Below are 18,846 nucleotides of genomic sequence, written 5' to 3'. Positions count from 1 at the left end.
TCAATGCATTCGTGATGTTTGTATACCACCCTCGGGTCACAATTGTTCACCACAGGTGCCTGTTTAAAATAATACTCTTAAAATTTTGCAATTATGCTTTAGAGAAAACATATCAGGCCTTCGTGTTATTATCCTTTTTCACCGACATATTCGTTGGTGACTTTGCAGTCCAAACTTTAAATTTCCTCAGCCCGTTAAATTGTCGTTACATAACCCTCGACATCATTATTTGTGAGTTGTGTAGCTTGTGGTCTGATTTTGAATCCTGTTTTAAAGCTTCTGAGGCCTACTCTGGTTATCACGAACACTTATTACATCATCACCATGCTAAACATTAATTCATAATTTTATTTCCTCAGAACTCACTATTCATTTACATCTTTGTGAACAGCTACGGATCGTATCCTACGTTCCCTCTTATTTTTACATATTATGAGAAGCATATTACGTTTTAAGCGAAAAAGACTTCAGTTCTAGATGAACACGAATATGATTATGAAGACACGGTGAAAGGTTGCCTTGCACAGTAACTTTCCTTATGAGATAATTCCGCATAGTTCCGTATCATTATTTTTTTTCTGGCCTAATCCGATCTCTAAAATTTTCATCAGTGATGTTGTATCACATAAGGTACGCTCTTAAGTACCTAATCAATTCGCCCAAAGCGAACCCATATTAACGTACAAGATGTTGCTTAATCGTGACAGTTGCCTAGCAAAAGTATGACCGGAAGAAAAGACTCCGCCCAAGCTGGTAAATTCCCGAGACAAATCACCTCAAGGCCCTATAAATAATTGGAAGCGGGTCAAAAACATCCTACTTGAAATTGTTGTTTATATTGGTAAAATGGAAATCTAAGAAATTTTGTGTTTGGTCGTCTGGTAAGACGTGCATTTGACATTTCCCATCATCGTCATCATTTGCAAACAATTTAAAGATTCGTTTAGATTTAAACTCTTTATTTTACATTACGAAGAAGGATACAAAACTATTTCAAGGTTTCCTCCAGAAAGGACTTCAAGTGGACGTCTGATAAGGTACAAAAACATCATTTTGCTATTGCAAACAAGTTATTGGCCAATTATCTTATGGCTCAGTTTTTCAACATTAGCAGCAATTGTCGGGCCGCTCTCTATCTTTGCGACGTTTTTTTTCTGCTGTTGATGTTTTCAGTAAATAACTCTCGTACGTCCAACTTATGATCTTCTTACGATTTCTTCAGAATGATGCTTCATTACCTTTCTGTAATACGTACATTAGGAGAGAAAATTAACAATGATCTCAGCCGTCTTTACGTATTTACTTTATGACGAAGAATAACTGTTTTGTAGAGTAAAATTGACGAGGAAAATTGAGATTTCTTGTAGTTTAATAGAAACACTTTTAGATGCATTTCCTGTCAAAAAATAAATCCACACAGTAAAGACACTTTCTTCTTTTCAGTGTTTTACGTAATGAGTTAAACACTGAAAAGAAGAAAGTTTTAAGAATATCAAACCATCTGAAAGATCAAAACAGCTTCTGAGAAGGTAATTACGCGTGAGTAAATATTCTTTTATATCTCACCGAACTTCGTTTTAAATATTCATTATCACCTTTCGACTCGAGGAACTGCAATTGAGTTTATAACAAAATACTTATGTATTTAGAGAGACATTCTTGTCAATTTCACCAAAATTTCAACTAGGAATATTGCGAAATGTGTAAGCTGAAAATAATGACTAAAACTGATTTCACGGCCTTATTCGTGACACTAAACTGGTCGGAAGGTTGAAGTGTGTATTATAAACAGAACCATCAACCATAGTATCAATTTATTTTTGTTTTTGACGACTTTTACCTTCTGAATAGTCATACGTAAATGTTTTTTCGTGAAACTACTAAATAATTGAAGAACTCTCGCTATATTTCTAATGACCACTACTATCAACAAGTTCTGTGAACGTTGAAATAGCAATAAATCCTTTTTTTAGCGAACGTTGGAGGGAAGGGCACTATTCTGTGAACCAGGAAAAAGGAAACACGTATATTAATTTTTGTGAATCTCGTTAAAAATAGTCCTGTGTTTATTAAAAAAGGCAGCTGTTTTCACTGAAATACGAAAACAAAGTTAACAATGCCCAGCAAAATGTAATTGAAATATACGGAAGGGGACGATCCGGTTTCTTTCTATCAGAAATGTTTATTTCTGGGCCTAATTTTTCAAAGGGAACTGAAGAGATGGAGTACGCAGAAAAGTGCAAGGACAAAAAGCTCAATGAATCAACAGAAATTTTGGGGCCAAATATCACTGAATACAATTAATTCATTATTATTCTGACCAGGCTCATTATAACACTGTCAATAATAAAGTCATTTGTTTGCCATCCATTGAATCTTTTGAGGCGGCTTTGCTTCAGTGATTCAAAAGTGCAAATAACAACATTGTTGTCAAGAAGCGTGAACCGTCCTTATTGAAGAAACAGTCTAAACATTTGATGATCAAAAATCGCCGCGAGTGAAGGTCCTTCATACAGATGCAAAGCGCTTAAAAAGTCGTGATGGTGTAAAAGCTGGGTTCACGTTAGACAACGAATGGTAAATATTTAGTTTAATCCTTCTTAGACAGATGTAAGTAAAGATTCATCACTATTGAAGGGTTTCACGAGGCACTTAACTGTTCGTTAATTTGTGTTACTCTAAGACTTGCTCTTTTAGCGGTTAATAAGTCATAAAAGATCAGCTCGCAACAATTTCGGTTTCTCAGAGAAATGCTTCATGCCATTCGAATGGCTGTTGGTGATCTGGCTTGAGGATTTTAGTAACCTCTGAACAGAGGCTTTAATTTGGTTTTACCGATTCGTGCAAAGTTGAATTGTTCATCTTACAGATTATCATCACTGTGCGTCAACACATGCAGCTCAGATTAATTGCACCATGATCGTGAAATTGTGCACGAGAGTCATTTCACAAATAAAAATCATATTTCTATCTTGTCGGAATTCATGTTTTGTTGATCTGGCTTTGCCAACAGCATTATGCTCGTAAATTGCGTAAGATGGTAATGTCTTCTCCAGACAACATAGTAGACATTTTAACGATGTTTTGTCAAGTAAAACCGAAATGGCAAGTATGTTTGCTGACTTGTACACATGATGAAGGCCATTTTGACTACTTTAAACTTTGACATAATTTAAAATTACCGCTTACGTATATACTTTGGTCAGTACATATGTTAAGTACCTCGTGCATCAAGGCAACTTCAACATTGCTCATTGAATCGCTGAACAACTGCTACAATTATTTCAAATAGGCTATAAATGCATGTTGTGGGTCAGTAACTGATTAGGTTTAATGATAAGATGATGGAGTGACTTATGTACAATAACATCTGAACGTTCATAATCACGGGTTTGAACGTACGAGGTGTTAACTCTTTCGTAATCATTTTGTATCAAAACATCAAATACTCTGAATAAGAAAGAAATTACCGAGCATTGTTACAAGAGCATTTTTATTTCTAGGCAACCTGTCTTTATACAAAACCCCCTATGGAAATAAATTAAAATGCACAGATTGATAAACAACTATATCCTGATTTGTGACTTCACAAATATTATCAACTATTCTCGCTTTGCAAATAGAAATCACTGTTTTTTGTCTTTCGTGTTACATGTAACCGATTAAAGATCTGCCCAAGGTAGTAGACGAAAGGTTAGGCGGGAATTAGCTAGGGTCTCCATTTGCGGCATTGAAAAAGGAAGGCTGGGAATCCGTTTGAATGTCATTTGTGTAGTCTGGATAGTTTTGTCTTCAACTCTAATTATCCGCGTTCGCATCGTATTTCTTATCTACAGAGCATTCAACTAAACATAATTTCTTTGTTTTTTTTTGCATTTCTGCCTTTGAGTTACGATTATTTATTTATCCTGACCTCACTGACTGTTAGTTGTTAGTGTTATGTTAATAACCGTAGTTGTGGGTTGGACTGCACGCTGCTCATCGTTGCTGACCATGGTACTGTTGCTGGATCAATGTTTTGTCAAGAGCATTTAGAAATCAAGGAACAAAAGTGTCTCGAGAGGCAGTCGGTGCATATGTCCTCAGATGGTAGCAGCATTCAAATTAGGAAAAACGTAGCAGAAAAAAAGAAATTTCTGCTTGACAGACTTGAAAATAAGAAACGTATACAACGCTTATAAGAACGAAACAGGCCATTCGTCGTCAGAGTAGAATTAAATGATTGCACGAATTACTTTCGACGAAAGAGTGATCTTGTAGGGTATCATCAAAGACCTCGGTATAGCTGACTCGAAATATCCTCTTGAAAACAATATTTTCTTCAGTGTAACCTTGAATAAACTTGTTTTCAGAAGAAAGGAATGAAACAACCTAAAGCAGGCATGGATCAGCAGGGGTGGGTGAAAACGAAAGAGGAGCAGAAGAGTGTGGATACTTTCACGTCTCTGACCACAGACTTCTGTGGTTATACATCTGCGCATGGCTTTGAGAGGATCATGTCCTCAAAACAGTGGATTCGCAAGGCGTTCTGGAGTTTGTTGTTTATTGCAGCCATCGTGGTGCTGTGCTTTCAGGTTTTGACACTTTTTGAGAAATACCAGAGTAGACCGCTGGTCACACTCGTGTCACTGCAGTCTGACACGGTAAGGATTAAGAGCTAAGTGGATATTAAGTTACAAGAATAAGAATTGGTGGAGACATAAAACGATTTCAACTTAAGCGATAGTAGCAAACGGTCTTGTCGTGCGCAGTCATTCTCAAGCTGAGAATTTATGATCATGGAATATGTCAACTTGAAATGTTCCTACGTTGTTATCTTCCGTCTCATTATTCCATTTTCAGCTTTCATTGGTATTCCGTGGACTAGCTTCGGTTGTTTATCATTGATATCATGTTTATATAATTCCTAATTAAAAACGATACACCAGCTCCAGGAATTCAGCGGAAGAGCGAAAAGAATTTAGCAAGGGATCAAAAGAAAGTTCCGTTACTCTATTATAGCCCGTGCCTTTTTTCAATGCTCTAAGTTTTGCAAAATTTGATGTTCATTACTTTAAAACTAATTTTTTTCCAGAGCCTTCCATTCCCCACTGTCACATTATGCAACTTCAATGCTATCAAGTACGACGCACTTGAGGAAAGCAACTTCACTGACCTCCTCGACACTATTAAAAAGCAAAGTAATACTTTAAGTCAATTAATACATAGAGTTTCATAGCAAGGAAAAGAAAAATGAAATATAGTTTAACTTGGTCATATATATCCACAAGTACAAGGGAAAACGATTTCTCCTCCGAAAACTCTGACGTGCTTGCCGACAAATCAAAGGAGATTTTCAACAGTTCTTTGGAGTTTGCTAACAACTCTAAGAAGTTTGTTGACATCTCATAGGAGTTTTCCAACAACTCTGAGGATTTAACCGACAACTCAAAGGAGTTCGATAACAACTCGTAGAGGTTTGACAACAATTTAGAGTAGTTTTTCGACAATTTAGAAGAGTTTTGCAACATCTCATAGTGGTTTGCTGGTAATTATGAGGAGTTTGCAGACAACCCAGAAAGGTTCCTGACCGGCAACTGAAAGGTTCCTGTCCGGCAACTGAAAGGAGTATACCTCTAGTTGGTATAATGCCTGGCAAAGATGCATATTCTGTAATCGCTTTCCCTTGTGTAAGAAGCCTTTCTTTGAAGTTCTTTTCTCTCACATTTTGGCGTGAAGGGACGGTGAGTTTTTCCATTCTCTTATGAAACACTAACTCATGCCTCCTATTGATGTTTAGATTCGTCGTCGAACTCCACTTCCTCTCGAGCAAACGATGATGCAGTGCCAACCACGTACGGTCCAACCCCAACAGACTTTTACTCAGATTACGATGAAGATTTTGATTACTGGGGAGACGACGACGTGGAAGATCCAGAAAATCTTGATGAAGAATATTTCGCAAGTGAAAAAGTTTCTCTTTTGTTGGCTGGAAAAGACGAAGATTATCTTTCAAATTTGGGTCATCAGTTCGAAGACATGATTTTGTCCTGCACTTATCGTGGTGTTTCTTGCAGGTAATTGTAGCATACCACGTGAATTATGTAAGTAAAACCTTAGACTGCTCAGAAATTTGTGACCTAACGAGACTTTCATGGCTCAGCTGTGTTCTCACATGAGAATTCTTAAATCTGAATGTTGCGTAAATTGTTGAAGGCGACTCAAGTCCCAGAGGAAAATGCACCTCTAACTGGATTAACTTGTACACTTTACACCCAGCTTTGAAATGATATGATGTTAGTCTTTTTTATTGTCTCTCCCCTTAGCAATTTCACAGGAAATTTCTGGACCAAATTTTGGCACTACAAGTACGGCAATTGCTTCCTTTTTAACAGCGGCTTAACAAGCTCGGGATCTAACAGCCCCGTGATTAAGTCCAACAAAGCTGGGCCCACACATGGTAAGTGACTCCCTTTTCCAGTTTGCTCAAGATTCGTGATCTTTGGAGCAGACAAGTAGTTGCTTTGTCCGTGCGTCACTCAGTCAGTCAGCCGTCCCATTCTTAGGTCAGTCACTGACGCGTCAGTGAGTTAGTGAGTCAGTCGATGAAGCACTTTCTTAGTCTATCAGTACTTAGAGTATAACCTCTGTTAAAATTAGATAATTTGGTTATATCGACTAAGTTGATAATGTAAATTGGCCGTCGTAAAGAAATTCCAAAGCAGACGTTTCAAGCACTAGCCCTTCGTTAGAGCTAATTACAAAGGACGAACGCTCGAAATGCCAGCTTTAGAATCTCCATAGGGCGGTCAATTTATTTTACCAAATCTGTTAATAAAATCAAACTGCCTTGTTATACACTTCCCACCGACGAAGCATCACGGTTTCTTCCCCCTTTATTCATCGGACCAAATCACGAAGCCATTGATATGGCTCAGTTACCAAGCTACAATTTGTAACCATATTTTCTCTTAATTTAGGGCTAAATCTTGAGATAAACGTGGAACAAGACCAGTACCTCAATCAATTAACACCAGAAGCTGGTATCAGACTTGATATTTCAAGTCAGGGATATATGCCATTTCCAATGGAGAGAGGCTTAAGCATACCTGTAGGGTTCGCCACGTCAATTGGTTTGAGAAAGGTAAACTAATTCTACGATGGAGGAGACATTTCTGAGTCGTTGCTCCAAGATGTATCGGTGTAAGGTTATTAGCGGAAGATGCCTTTTCTCTCTTATTTTCGCAAAGTGAATGTGACGTAGATGCTAAGCGATGAGACTTTGTCAGGCATTTTCTTGTCAATACAAAAAAATTACAACGGGTTAGTTAATTGGCGTTTGTTTGTTCGTCTCTTAAAACTTCTTTCTATGTGCTGTTTTCTAAAACCTTTTTTCTATGTGCTAGGTCATGATCGAAAGACAGGATCCATTCAATAACAATCGATGTCATAAAAACTCCTCAATTGACAAGTCGAACTTGTACACCAGAATGTTTAACGCCACATACTCATCAACCGTAAGTGAGAGCTGATATCAATTGGTGTCCTTCCCTCTCAGTTAATTTCTACTTTTGGTTTTTGAGCTTGCCAACAGTGGACCGCTTGAGTTCAGTATATCATTCGTGGCGCAAATGTGAAATCAGGCACATCTCGTCGATGTGGGAATTTGGACTGGGCCATGACGTGGTGGGGGGGGGGGGGGGTGCTATTAATATTTGTCCTTTCTGAAGACGATATTCAATTCCTCTTCAGAAAACGAGATAAAATGACCAATCATCATCTACAGCTGAAACAAATCAGAAAAGTAATAAGCCAGACCAATTGTGACAGCTTTAGAGGAAGAATCATTACAGGTTGAATCAATCCTTGATTGAGAGCATAATTTTGTCTTAAGGTTTTCACTTAATTCAAAGACTTAACTCTTTCCTAGCCCAGTGTGCCATACTATTCTAACGATGTTGGTTCGAAGAATTTGGTATTGGATCAATCAATAATCACCTAACTTATTTGTTTCTTGATTCTCAAATACTTTCTGCTCGATTTTGTATTGATTTTTTGAGGACAAATTCTGTCTTGGTCACACATGGGGGTGAGAGAGTTAATGTTACTTTGTCATGGAATAAAGTGATCTCCCTTTTTCAATCTCAGGCCTGTAAGGAGTCATGCTTAGCCGACAGTCAGTTTTTACAGTGTGGATGTATGGAGTACAGATTTCCTGTGGACAAAAATCCAGTTTGTGATATTACCAATAAAACCACTAGTAAGTTCACACTTCTGATGGTCTGTTACACAATGATAACGTTTTAATTCAGTTTCCCTTTTAAGTTTTTTTTTCATTATGTCTTCTACAATCACTTGATCTTTTCCAGCAGCACAATCATCTGCGAAGGAATTAGAACATTAAACTATACTTGAAACTGAAGCAGGTAGAAAAAGAGCAATCTTTCCGGCTTTGTTTCACAGTGTTGCCATTTTTTCATCTGCAGTTGGCTGCCTCAACAAGTTACAGAAGCAGTACCGGGACAACAAACTAAATTGCAGCAGCTCTTGTCCCCCTCCATGCAGGTATAATGAAATCTATTCTGTGAAAATTAAATCTGTCGTAATTTTCGTTAGCTTATCATTTTCACTTGTCACTTTTTTAAATACAATGGTAAATTTTCCTCAGAAATTAACTTTGAAATATCATTATTAATTTTCTTACAGCCAGGAAGAGTTCAAGATAAGTACATCGCTTGCTGTTTGGCCTTCGGAAAATTACGAGGTTGCTAATTGCAGTTTGTGATTTTAGGTGTTTAAAAAGTGGTTGGACCAAAATTTATTAGAGGTAAACGAACTAAATTGATTTGTTTTTCCAGGTATTCTACCAAGATGAGCTCGAGAAGCGCGGGAAATTCGTTTGGTCAGATTTTGACTCTCTCAGGTGAGGAATAGTCTCCCGCAAAAGTTCCTGTAAGATAGCAGCCTGGTTTATAATGTTCTTCAAATTGCATGTTAGGTACGGCGAGACGATTATAGAAATTGATGCAAATTTTCTGACATTCAATATTTCTGCATTAAATCTACAGGAAAAATGTGTTGAAGGTACAAATTTTCTTCGAAGAACTTAACGTTGAAATGATAAAAGAACAAAAATCATACGGAGTGAGTATACTTTTATTTTCTCATTTATTCATATTTTTGACGTTTGGTTTGGTATGCAATGTTCATCGTATCAAGAAATGATCCATTGTCCCTGCTCAACTTTCCCATTAACCATCAAACAAAAGTCCTTTTCGTATGGGCAGTGCTGAGGAACTTTTTCCGAAACAATGCGGAAAAGCTCGTAACTGATCGAGAAATAATTGGAATGAAAAGTTCGCTGCATTGGGGGAGTGAATAGTGTAAATGTGCACCAGTAACACTGATCTCCATTGGTGTACCTCCGGTAAGACATGACTCTCGATGAGTGCATCGAGCCTTAGGTTCGCAAATTTAAAATTAATTTAAGTTATCTCTATTGTAGTGACTCATTAAAACCAACTCTCTCTATATGCAAGTCATGTCGCCTAACAAAAAGTCACGCACTAAAATACCGTCGGTGTTAAATGCAATCGAAAGAGACAATTTTCTGCACAGAGGCGATTGAAGACCTTGATAGCGACACCGATAGCTTACCCGAGATCAAAGATTGCTCTTATTGAAAAGTCCATTTTTTTCCCTTGTTTAAACAGATTGCAGATTTCGCGTCCGACATTGGTGGCCAGCTCGGTTTATGGATCGGATTTTCTGTGCTGACAATAGCCGAGTTCATTGAATTTTTTATGTTGCTGTTTGCTCATCTTGTCAAAAAATGCACATCGCGGGGAAAAGTGAAGTCAGCCTCATTGGAATTGAAGGAGACTTAATTGTAGAGCAATAAAGATACCAAGCATGTGCTAGTTTAAGATACTCTCGCCATATTCTAACACATGCGTCAAAGAGTTTCATATGCTGGGATGCAGAACATGCTAATATCTGGCTTCAAAACTGCCAAAAATCAAATCAAATTAAGGACGAGGGGCTTTAGAATAACTACTTAAGCGTAAAGAAAAATAATATTTTTCTTTTAATAATATACATGGAAAAATTACTCAGTTCTGATTGGTTAAGATAAATGCAGTTTTCAGGTAATTCAGTGCAGAAGAGAGTTAATTCAGTGCAGAAGAGGGTTAATTTAGTGCAAAAAAAGAAGAAAATCAGAAATTCTGATTAGTCAATAATCAAAGAAACTCACAGATAGCCAATCAAATGCGAGCCTTGGATGTCGCAACAAAATTTGAAAATTTGAAAATTTGCGAGCGAAACAATGGCCGGCGTTTTAAGTAGGCTTTCTTTCGCCACCGCAGCTGATAAACAGCTTAAACAACGAAAACACTGTAAAAAGCTCTGGGGGTTTTTGGTTGTCGGTTTGGAAAAAGGGGTGTTTAGGGAAGGGAATTGCCGAGGAAATCGAAAATTACGAGCCGACCCAGCTTAACACTTTGCTCGAGCGATCCAAAGCCGAAATTAAAAACAAACATGGTAAAACCTCGGAAACGACGATTCCATTTCATCGAAAGTGATTCGGACACAGGCTGAACAATTCCTTGAACTGTTTAGCTGGACTTTGAACGTTTTTGCACCTTAAAGATGTGAAGATATCATTGCATATTATTGTTTTGATCGTACGCGGTTGTTTTGACCGAACGCACGGTTTGAATACATTATTTTTGCACTTGATGCGTGCGCTTTGCTTATGTTTAATTATGATAAGCCATCTCGTATTTTTCCATGTATATTATTAACACGTAATCACATGATTTTTCTCGTGCAATTTGGAATACACAAGCACTTGTTAATTTTTAACAAAATTTTTAAAAAAATTAACTCATGCTTATTTATTCCAAATTACACTCGAAATCATGTGATTACCTATACGAATAAACTGAAACAGGTATATTTGCATCTTTAGAAAACAATATATTTTATCCGTAATCCTACCATATATAAATCAAATAGATATTGAAAGGGCCGAAGCTGGTTCGATTTTGAAATTTTAAGGGGAAAATAAACCTTATATTAATTTAAATGACAACATACTTAATCAGAGATTAAAGTGTTATCGCTAGGCTTAAAGTAGTCAATAATATGCAAAATGAGGCTGAGATGCATGCGGCTTGTTACTGATTTTTCACTGGTAACCTGTTCTGCAAACTTTACTAGTTATTCAATTTAGCTTTATTCTCATGTTAGTCGTGAATGTTTAATTAAAGAAAAAAAGCATATTGAAACGAAACCAGTCTACTTCGTATTTACAAGGTAGCTCTTCTTCTTGTTCAACTATATTTACTGGCTTTCTATAGATCTTCGGTCGTCGGCGACGGCTAACTACATACATATTATGTTTTAGAGAAATAACAACTGTCCATCTACTGAAATAAAAGCGTAAACTACGTCCTGTTTAGGCAACTGTGCTTTGTTACCCGTAAATCATTCGAACTAGACTAAGTTAATCGCCAAAAACTGCCGACATGAAATTACAGTTAGGAATCACTTTTCGACCACTGGGTATCATTACTCTGGTTGGAACATTTCAACAGCGACAGTTGATGACCTGGCATCCACTCTATTTTTCAGCTTTCGAGCCAAAGTATAACAGATGAGTAAAATCAGCTCCAAGATTTCGGCAAACGTCAAAACGGACATTCCTATCCAAAGACCAAGTGATCCTCCGAGGTCTGACATAAAACTTGGCAGCTGCAAACAAATCAAATTTTGCGTTTAATGCCACTTGAAGTAATTATGTATGTCAAGCTAAAATGTCTGAACTAATCAAAAATATATGATTCGTTAGATCCCTTTCCGATTGGCGAGTTGAATGGTCAGGTTATCGTCGATGGCAAATTTCCAGTAATCATGCCAATTATAGATCTATAAGTAAATTTTTATTAATGTCAGTATCTTAGGAACCGTGGACCCACCCATCCCCAAGCCCAACAATAACCAAGTGATAACATAGGGTTAACGTTGGTTAAGGGGGAGGGGTAGGTATGCATTTGCTTAGATACTGATATTGATCCTCAGATTTCATCACTTACCTCATACGCCGGATCCTCCGAAATAACTTCGTAATTCAGTTCTTCAAAGAATACATTTACTTTGAGAATGTGTTTCCTAAAAAGCAACAATTAAAAGCTTTGGCAGTCTCATGATGTTATCAAGTTTAGAGTAAGATATATGACATCATAAATTTAATTTGATTTTCGTTTCTCTTTATTGCCAGTGGCGCCTGCAAATGAATCCCAATTAGAAAGAGTTGTACAACAGTTATAAGTACAATCTAATTATAATGTTACCTAAAGTCGTCGGATTCTCCGTCCACCTCCTTATTCCTGGCCTTCAATTTCGCTCTATAGAATTTCTAGTGCCCGTGGATTGAAAAGAAGATAAACACTTCGAACTGTAAGTTACGGATCATGCGTTTCCCCAAACATATATCAAACAGGAAGAAGCAAGGATACATAACTTACACCACAACACTTACTTAAAGTACCAATCACAGCGCTTGTAGTTATCGAAAGATATGATCACAGATTTTCATTTTAGAAAATTGAAATGACCTTGCAATGAGTTGGAAGGATATGAAGTTAATTTTCTGGTATGATATCACAAAGGTGTATTTGAGACCTGATAAACCTTTCATTTGATGTGAGTAATTTAAGTAAATTTACTAATTAAAACGTCCCGTGCGGTTTTGGGTTCTCGATATTCCGAAAAACGAGTGAAAATATAAATAAAGTGAAAACTTTGTTCAAGGTTGGAATGATACATTTGGAAAAATATTGAAAAATAAAAAAATAGAAGTTACTTCTTAAAATATGTAAGCTCCATGAATGTATACCGACCTCCGAACTTGTGGTCGGCCACAACGAGTAAGATGTAGTGAATTTGAATGTGCTCTCCCTGAAATAAATTTAAATTCAAAATGAGACCAGGAACTGTGTACCTGTAACTGAATATTGATTATGTTACCGAAACGTCAAAAACAATACGTCTTAAAAATAAATTAACAGAATACAAAGGTCTTTTTAATCTACATTACTTTGAGCAATCTGGGTTTACTTTCAGGACTCAAATTGAGCGTCTGCGAACGTAAAAAAAAGGTAAATAATTTTTCTTACTTGCAAGGTGGAGGACATGATTGGGAACAGTTCAGTACTCCCTGGATAAAATAGTCTTTCACTTTTCTGACACAAGCTCCTGGAAAAAGATGTTATAATATCACGTCAGCTTTATATAGATGTACATGTATTTCACGCAAAAGGTTAAGTTTTATATTTAGAAATTGTTACCTTCAAAAAACTACTAGTGCCCGGGAATTTATATCTATGCCAACATGGCGAACCTTTCTTGAGAGAAGAGGTAAGGCGGGATGGGACAGAGAACAGGTATTGTTGCAGAAGAGAGAGGGCAGAGGGGGCATAGTGATAGCTTTCTAAATCTATTACGAGTTATCTCAGGGAAGTGCTTACTGTCTGTTTTGTTTGAGGTTTCACAGAAACGAGTAGACTTCGGCCTTGGATATTTGTATTCAACGCATCCACACTTTTCTTGTTGCTTTCGTGCCCAGCAGCTCTTTTTGCATGCCTAACAAATAAGGTTAAAAGGTGAGAAAGGATAGCAAATAAACTGGTCAGGAAGGGGGACGATGTGATTGTAAATTAAGTATTGTGTAGCTTTGTGTATATTATTGAGGACTCTAAAATCAGTTGATGTTAGGCAGTCTTAAAGATAATGAGTATAGATTATTACTAAACTTTCAACTCCGAGTCCGCACAAGCTCGTTGGATATTTACCATCTCATATCCAACAAAGACTCAGGGATCAATTTTAAAATATCTTACATAGCAAAATAACAGAACCAAACCCATATAAAACGACAAACAAAGTAAAAAAAAAATTAAGATACTCAGTAACACATACAGCTGTTGAATAATCCGCTTTCATCGTATCCTTGAAAAGGTTCATGCTGTCAGGGGCAGAGTTTTTCATGCAGGAGTTGTTCCGAAAAGGATCCGATCGTTTCATAACAACCTTGAAAGAAAAATATAAACATTCAATATGACGATCAATCCGAAGAGGAAAAAAGCTCTCCATGATATCCGATTGGCCGGATTTATCCCTTGCGTTTCGATTGGTCAATGGTAATTTTATCAAGAACATCATTTGATTACAGCAACCAAAGATTCATGGCTGCCTGCAATGAGATAAGTAAAAGAGGAAAAACAAGGAAACAAACAAACAAGAAGCTAAACAAATAAAGTGCCGATGATGATGTTGGAGGTACTGAGGAGTTATTTGCCAGAAAATAGGTAAAAACTTTGAGATAAATCATTTGGAAAAAAAAATTTCTTCTCTTTCAGGTTGGATCGTATTGTGATGCTTTTGATCGCAAGTTCTATTCAAGAACTTCCATAAATGCTCAACAGATGAAACCTTCCTCATTCCAACAGACATGGCATATCCTGGTGCAAGACTCAGTCCTTTATCGAGAGGAAAAGGCATTTCTCCTTGATCTGAGATGTCAATTCTCACTCCTGCTTCTTGTGTCAGGGATCCAATGTACTGATCTTGTTCGATGTTCAGCTCCAGACTAAGCCCTTAATAAAACGAAAAAAAGTAAATATCATCGCCATTAAAGTTCTAATGTTAATATATACATCTGAAATACACAAGGCACCAAAAGCACCAAACGTCAAAGTAAAGGTTTTCATTTCCGCCTGCGAAACAAGCAATCTCAAGGGTAATAAATTCAAGCGGTCTCGTCAGGAGTCGAAGCTATTACATTCACATTGGTGCTTTGAATGCTTTACCGATGAGTTCTTGGAAACTTATGGGAACCTCTTTTCGTAGAAAGCTTTTTTCCACTGACTGAAAAAGTAATCATCTTCTTTTGCTAACAATCACCCAGCTAAAAAAACAATTCACAATCTTCTCTTTCTAGTTTTTTCGTGTCTAGGTGTTTGAAAAGTCCTGAAGACCTTTTGGAAATGACATCCAGAGTATCTTAAGGAGGTCGAAAAATCAAACACTGACAAACCGAACAAGGGGCCTGTTTCACTTGACTTCCACAAAATGGTTCTTTCTCCTTGGTCACTGTACCCTCCATTGAAAACGTAGCAGTTCCCGTAAGCAAAATGCCAGAAACGAGTCCAGTGTGTACTGGAGTAATTCCTAAATCAAAAGGAATTTACAACAAATTTATAAAAACGTTTGACCAAGGCGAATTATGACCTTTCATATTTTCCTCTCCAAGTTGTAATATCATTATCACATGCGAAAAAACATTTGAAAGAAATTCCGTAAGCTGTCTGGTTTTTACATGTACAAATTTAAGTGTTATCACATTAAGATAGAAATTAAAATACTTTTTCCGATAATTTATTCGTCGACAACGAAGAGGCATGTTAAATATTACGATTTAAAAGATTTACATACGCGCAGTTGATTCCACGAAAGGTGCAATAAATTATAAAATCTTCAAACTGATGGCCTAACTCTGTGAGATCATGACGAGCATTTGTTTTAGCTATTTTGGTCATAAGTTTTTCCTTCGCTATAAATTGTGGATCCTCTTCCACTTCCTCTTCTGCATCACGTTGGTCTTCCTCTTCTGCATCATGTTGGTCTTCCTCCTCGTCATCTTTGTCGTTTCCTGAAACAATGAAAACATTCAAGTCTTTCCATTGTACAAGAGTTATTTGAATCATGCGGACAATTTAAATGTTTACTAGTAAAATAGTTTAGTAAATCTCCAGCTGCGCTGATTTTGTACTTACTTTTCAACCAATTTACTCCTTTCAACTCTCTTCTAAGTGCTTTGGCTGCTGCCGATTCCCCTTTCACTTGATCGATTCTCAAAGAGTTCAAGTCACAAACTGTTATGGCAGGGAACGTCAAATCCTATGTTTAATTTTAATAAAAAAGATCAGATGAAAACCCGTTATGTAACTCCATCCATCTCACGCAGAATTCCTTCGTTAAGTCCTCGAACGTACAAGCCACACATATTTCTCGTAGCTCATGGGGGGAAGGAGGTATGTAAAACCTTTATTTTCTTCTCTGGTAAATTTGCTTCATGTAACTTTGCGGACGATATTAGAACTCTGGCAATTCAATGAAAACTTGACTAATATTTTGATGGTGTCATCAACGTTTACCCTGGCAACCAAATCTACCTCACAGTTTTCGAATCCTGTCGATGAACGGCCGGAATTCTCACCACAAAGAATACTCGTGATACTGACCGATGCAAGTCATCTTTCAAGACCTGAGATAATCAAAGTTTTTACAGACCTACCAACAATCTGGAATTGCAATGTTATTGTAAATTATACTTCAAAAGGAAGGAGGGAAGAAGGGGAAACACGACACATACAAAACAAACACACAAAAGGAAAGCAAAAAAGCATAAAAAGATCGAAAAAATGATTAACTTATTTCTGGAACAATTAGATCCTCTATGCAAGAGAGGAAAACAGTTTTATTACCGAGTCACGCTCGATGGCAACATGAGTGGCGAGGGGTCGCTTGTGGTAAAGACTGTATAGTTGGTGTATCTGCCATGATGAAACACCTAACGCACCTAACATCAAAATTATCCACAGGATTTTTCGGATCCATTCGTGAGAAAATACAATCCTTTCAGCTCCATGCATTGAGGTGTGTTGGAAAAAATCGGACAGCAGTAACGTTACAGAAGGTCGGTCGTTTTTGGTCTCCATTTCTGCGAATTACGACCAAGCACCGAGTAAAATGGTTAGCTATACATCACTGAAGGGAGATTTGCGACGCAATGACCAATGGTTATTCAGTTATAAAAGACTCGAAGAGTTCGACAAAAAATCTTACCAGATTGAATCGATCAGTCTACCGTATTGAAAGGTGTAAAGTTTTAACCTTTTTTCGGCAAGGTGCAAAGATGTTTAGGACCTCGGTTTGACCATCGCTTTTTCAACCTGGACTGGCCATGTTAAAATGCGAAGTTGTTTATTGATAGTCGTCTATAAGCTGTCGATAGGCCCACCCGTTAGTTAATAAAATTTTGTTTGAACTCGAGGCTATGGGAGCTCCTTCAAAATTAGAAGGGAACTCCTAGTCACGCACGGTACGTGTTAATTAAATTTAAAAGCGTTCAATGTTTACTAGAGATGTCTTATCATGAAACAGCAGGTGTAATTTTTTATTAACGGAGGCATTTAACTTCAAATTAGGGCAAGACACTTGATGTCAATTAACTATATTGTAAACAAAAGTCAATAATATTTATTGTACATAGAGTTCACCAATCAACACATGTACTTTATTTAACTTTGTTATCATTTAGTTGCCCCAAACTGCCTTTTCGTTTAAACCATAAAGCATTTTTATTCGTGGCATTGCTCTCTCCTGGTCATAAACTTCCTTCAGATTTATCAGTTGATCCTCAGATTTTAACAACAAAGGATTTTACATTTGATTATTATCAGTTTTGAATATATGATTGTCATATGACTTGCATGATTTCAGCCTGTGGATACTAGCCCAAAAGCTTAATTATAACCACAGGCGATGGCACGCGCTAAACAATCTTAACGCTTTCTATATAAAAATGAAATTTGTATCACATAACAAGGATCGCATTTTCACAGTAAATGCTGATTAAAGAAGTGTTGTGGTATGTTTTAACTTTTTTTTGCATTGAAAATTCGATGAGTACATCTGTTTGGATGCAAGGTAATCAATTTCAGTAGAGTCTCCGTATTTTGTTGTCTTTTAATTTTGTTTCTCTTTTGACGTTATGTCAACAGATCGTTACCCCACTCTGGAACGCCTAGCTACGAATTAACTTTTGAAAAGCCATATGATTATTGGATTCACACAACATCGTGAAAATTTAATGGACGGTTTCCGACCAAATATGCAAATTTGAGTGACCCAATTTTTTGACACGAATATGTAAAAATGCCTTAGCTTCTAGGTTAAAAATTATTAGAGGTTGTTATAAGGTAAACCTAAGCAAACATACTGAAAGGAAAAACACTACGTGTAATAGAAACGCTACACTTACTTTAGCTTCCCTTTTGTACAAATAAACAAGTTCTTTATCTGTTGAAGGTTATAGGCAAAAAGCGTATTAAAAAGTGCTAACAAGCTTCTATTTATGCTGACATGTCTATTTTTATGTTTGTTCCCACTGGAAAGCCTTGAAAAAATGGGAACGACTCGAGTTTTATTTCCTGAAGTTTGTGATATTGTCTGTTTTGCACTACTATAAGCTTATGGTTTCAATGTCTTCTCAAAACTCTCAAGTTTACACCGGAACAAACCAAGGGCTGAGAGAAAAAAACATCAGCTATAACACAATTATGATAAGGTTTATTTTTTGGCATGTCTTTTTTTCTTAACTCTACTTACCAGCTCAACACAAAGATTTATTTGAACAACTGAAGGGTTAGTAAGCTGAGTTACAATGTTTTGAAAAAAAAAACCCACTTGATTAATATCTGAATAACAAAAACACAAGGATGAATGTTGAAACAGGCAAATTAAAAAATGAGGAAAGTTTTCATTTTCAGAAAGATTCCTCGATGTTTGACCGTAATGAGAAAATATTGATTTGAAAAAATTCTTCTTTCGAAGAGTTAAGGAGCATCTGTGGTATTTTTAGGGAAAACGCCTCGTTGTGGATACACTTCTTGCATTTCACATTTGGAAATTCCTTCGTATTTAACATAGGTGGAATACAAAGGACTTCAGTTCTTCGCTCAACTAAACCTGGAATATCACAAGGTAATACTGGAAGTTCAAGTAACATACCGAGGTAGG

General features: G+C 36.8%; 2 protein-coding genes across 5 annotated transcripts; one reads left to right on the top strand and one right to left on the bottom strand.

Moving 5' to 3' along the window:
• The first annotated feature begins 829 nt into the window (after window positions 1–829).
• Window positions 830–10,942, top strand: LOC131790373 (amiloride-sensitive sodium channel subunit alpha-like). 4 transcript variants are annotated; one of them, XM_059107579.2, is made up of 13 exons: window positions 830–1,037; window positions 4,356–4,643; window positions 5,075–5,180; window positions 5,780–6,056; window positions 6,306–6,439; window positions 6,960–7,123; window positions 7,386–7,496; window positions 8,128–8,239; window positions 8,466–8,544; window positions 8,686–8,743; window positions 8,838–8,902; window positions 9,048–9,123; window positions 9,693–10,942. In XM_059107579.2, exons 2-13 carry the CDS (start codon window positions 4,362–4,364, stop codon window positions 9,864–9,866), a joined length of 1,638 nt encoding a protein of 545 aa, XP_058963562.2. In that variant the 5' UTR covers window positions 830–1,037; window positions 4,356–4,361; the 3' UTR covers window positions 9,867–10,942. The 4 variants fall into 4 exon arrangements, with proteins under 4 accessions (XP_058963562.2, XP_058963563.2, XP_058963561.2 ...); XM_059107580.2 differs by having other exon boundaries at window positions 4,353–4,643; XM_059107578.2 differs by lacking the exon at window positions 830–1,037 and adding an exon at window positions 2,389–2,577.
• A 390-nt stretch (window positions 10,943–11,332) lies between these two features.
• LOC131790374 (amiloride-sensitive sodium channel subunit alpha-like) lies at window positions 11,333–17,030 on the bottom strand. The gene is made up of 13 exons (XM_059107582.2): window positions 16,891–17,030; window positions 16,530–16,765; window positions 15,819–15,942; window positions 15,478–15,694; window positions 15,080–15,213; window positions 14,476–14,639; window positions 13,963–14,073; window positions 13,512–13,626; window positions 13,161–13,239; window positions 12,885–12,942; window positions 12,336–12,400; window positions 12,078–12,153; window positions 11,333–11,736 (listed from the first exon to the last, which is right to left on the bottom strand). Exons 2-13 carry the CDS (start codon window positions 16,761–16,763, stop codon window positions 11,554–11,556), a joined length of 1,560 nt encoding a protein of 519 aa, XP_058963565.2. The 5' UTR covers window positions 16,764–16,765; window positions 16,891–17,030; the 3' UTR covers window positions 11,333–11,553.
• Between the last annotated feature and the right edge of the window lie 1,816 nt (window positions 17,031–18,846).

This window comes from Pocillopora verrucosa, chromosome 4 (genome assembly GCF_036669915.1).
Source record: "Pocillopora verrucosa isolate sample1 chromosome 4, ASM3666991v2, whole genome shotgun sequence".
Taxonomy (NCBI): domain Eukaryota; kingdom Metazoa; phylum Cnidaria; class Anthozoa; order Scleractinia; family Pocilloporidae; genus Pocillopora; species Pocillopora verrucosa.
Note: the sequence above shows the minus strand (reverse complement) of the source record. Positions and strands in the feature narration are given on the sequence as shown.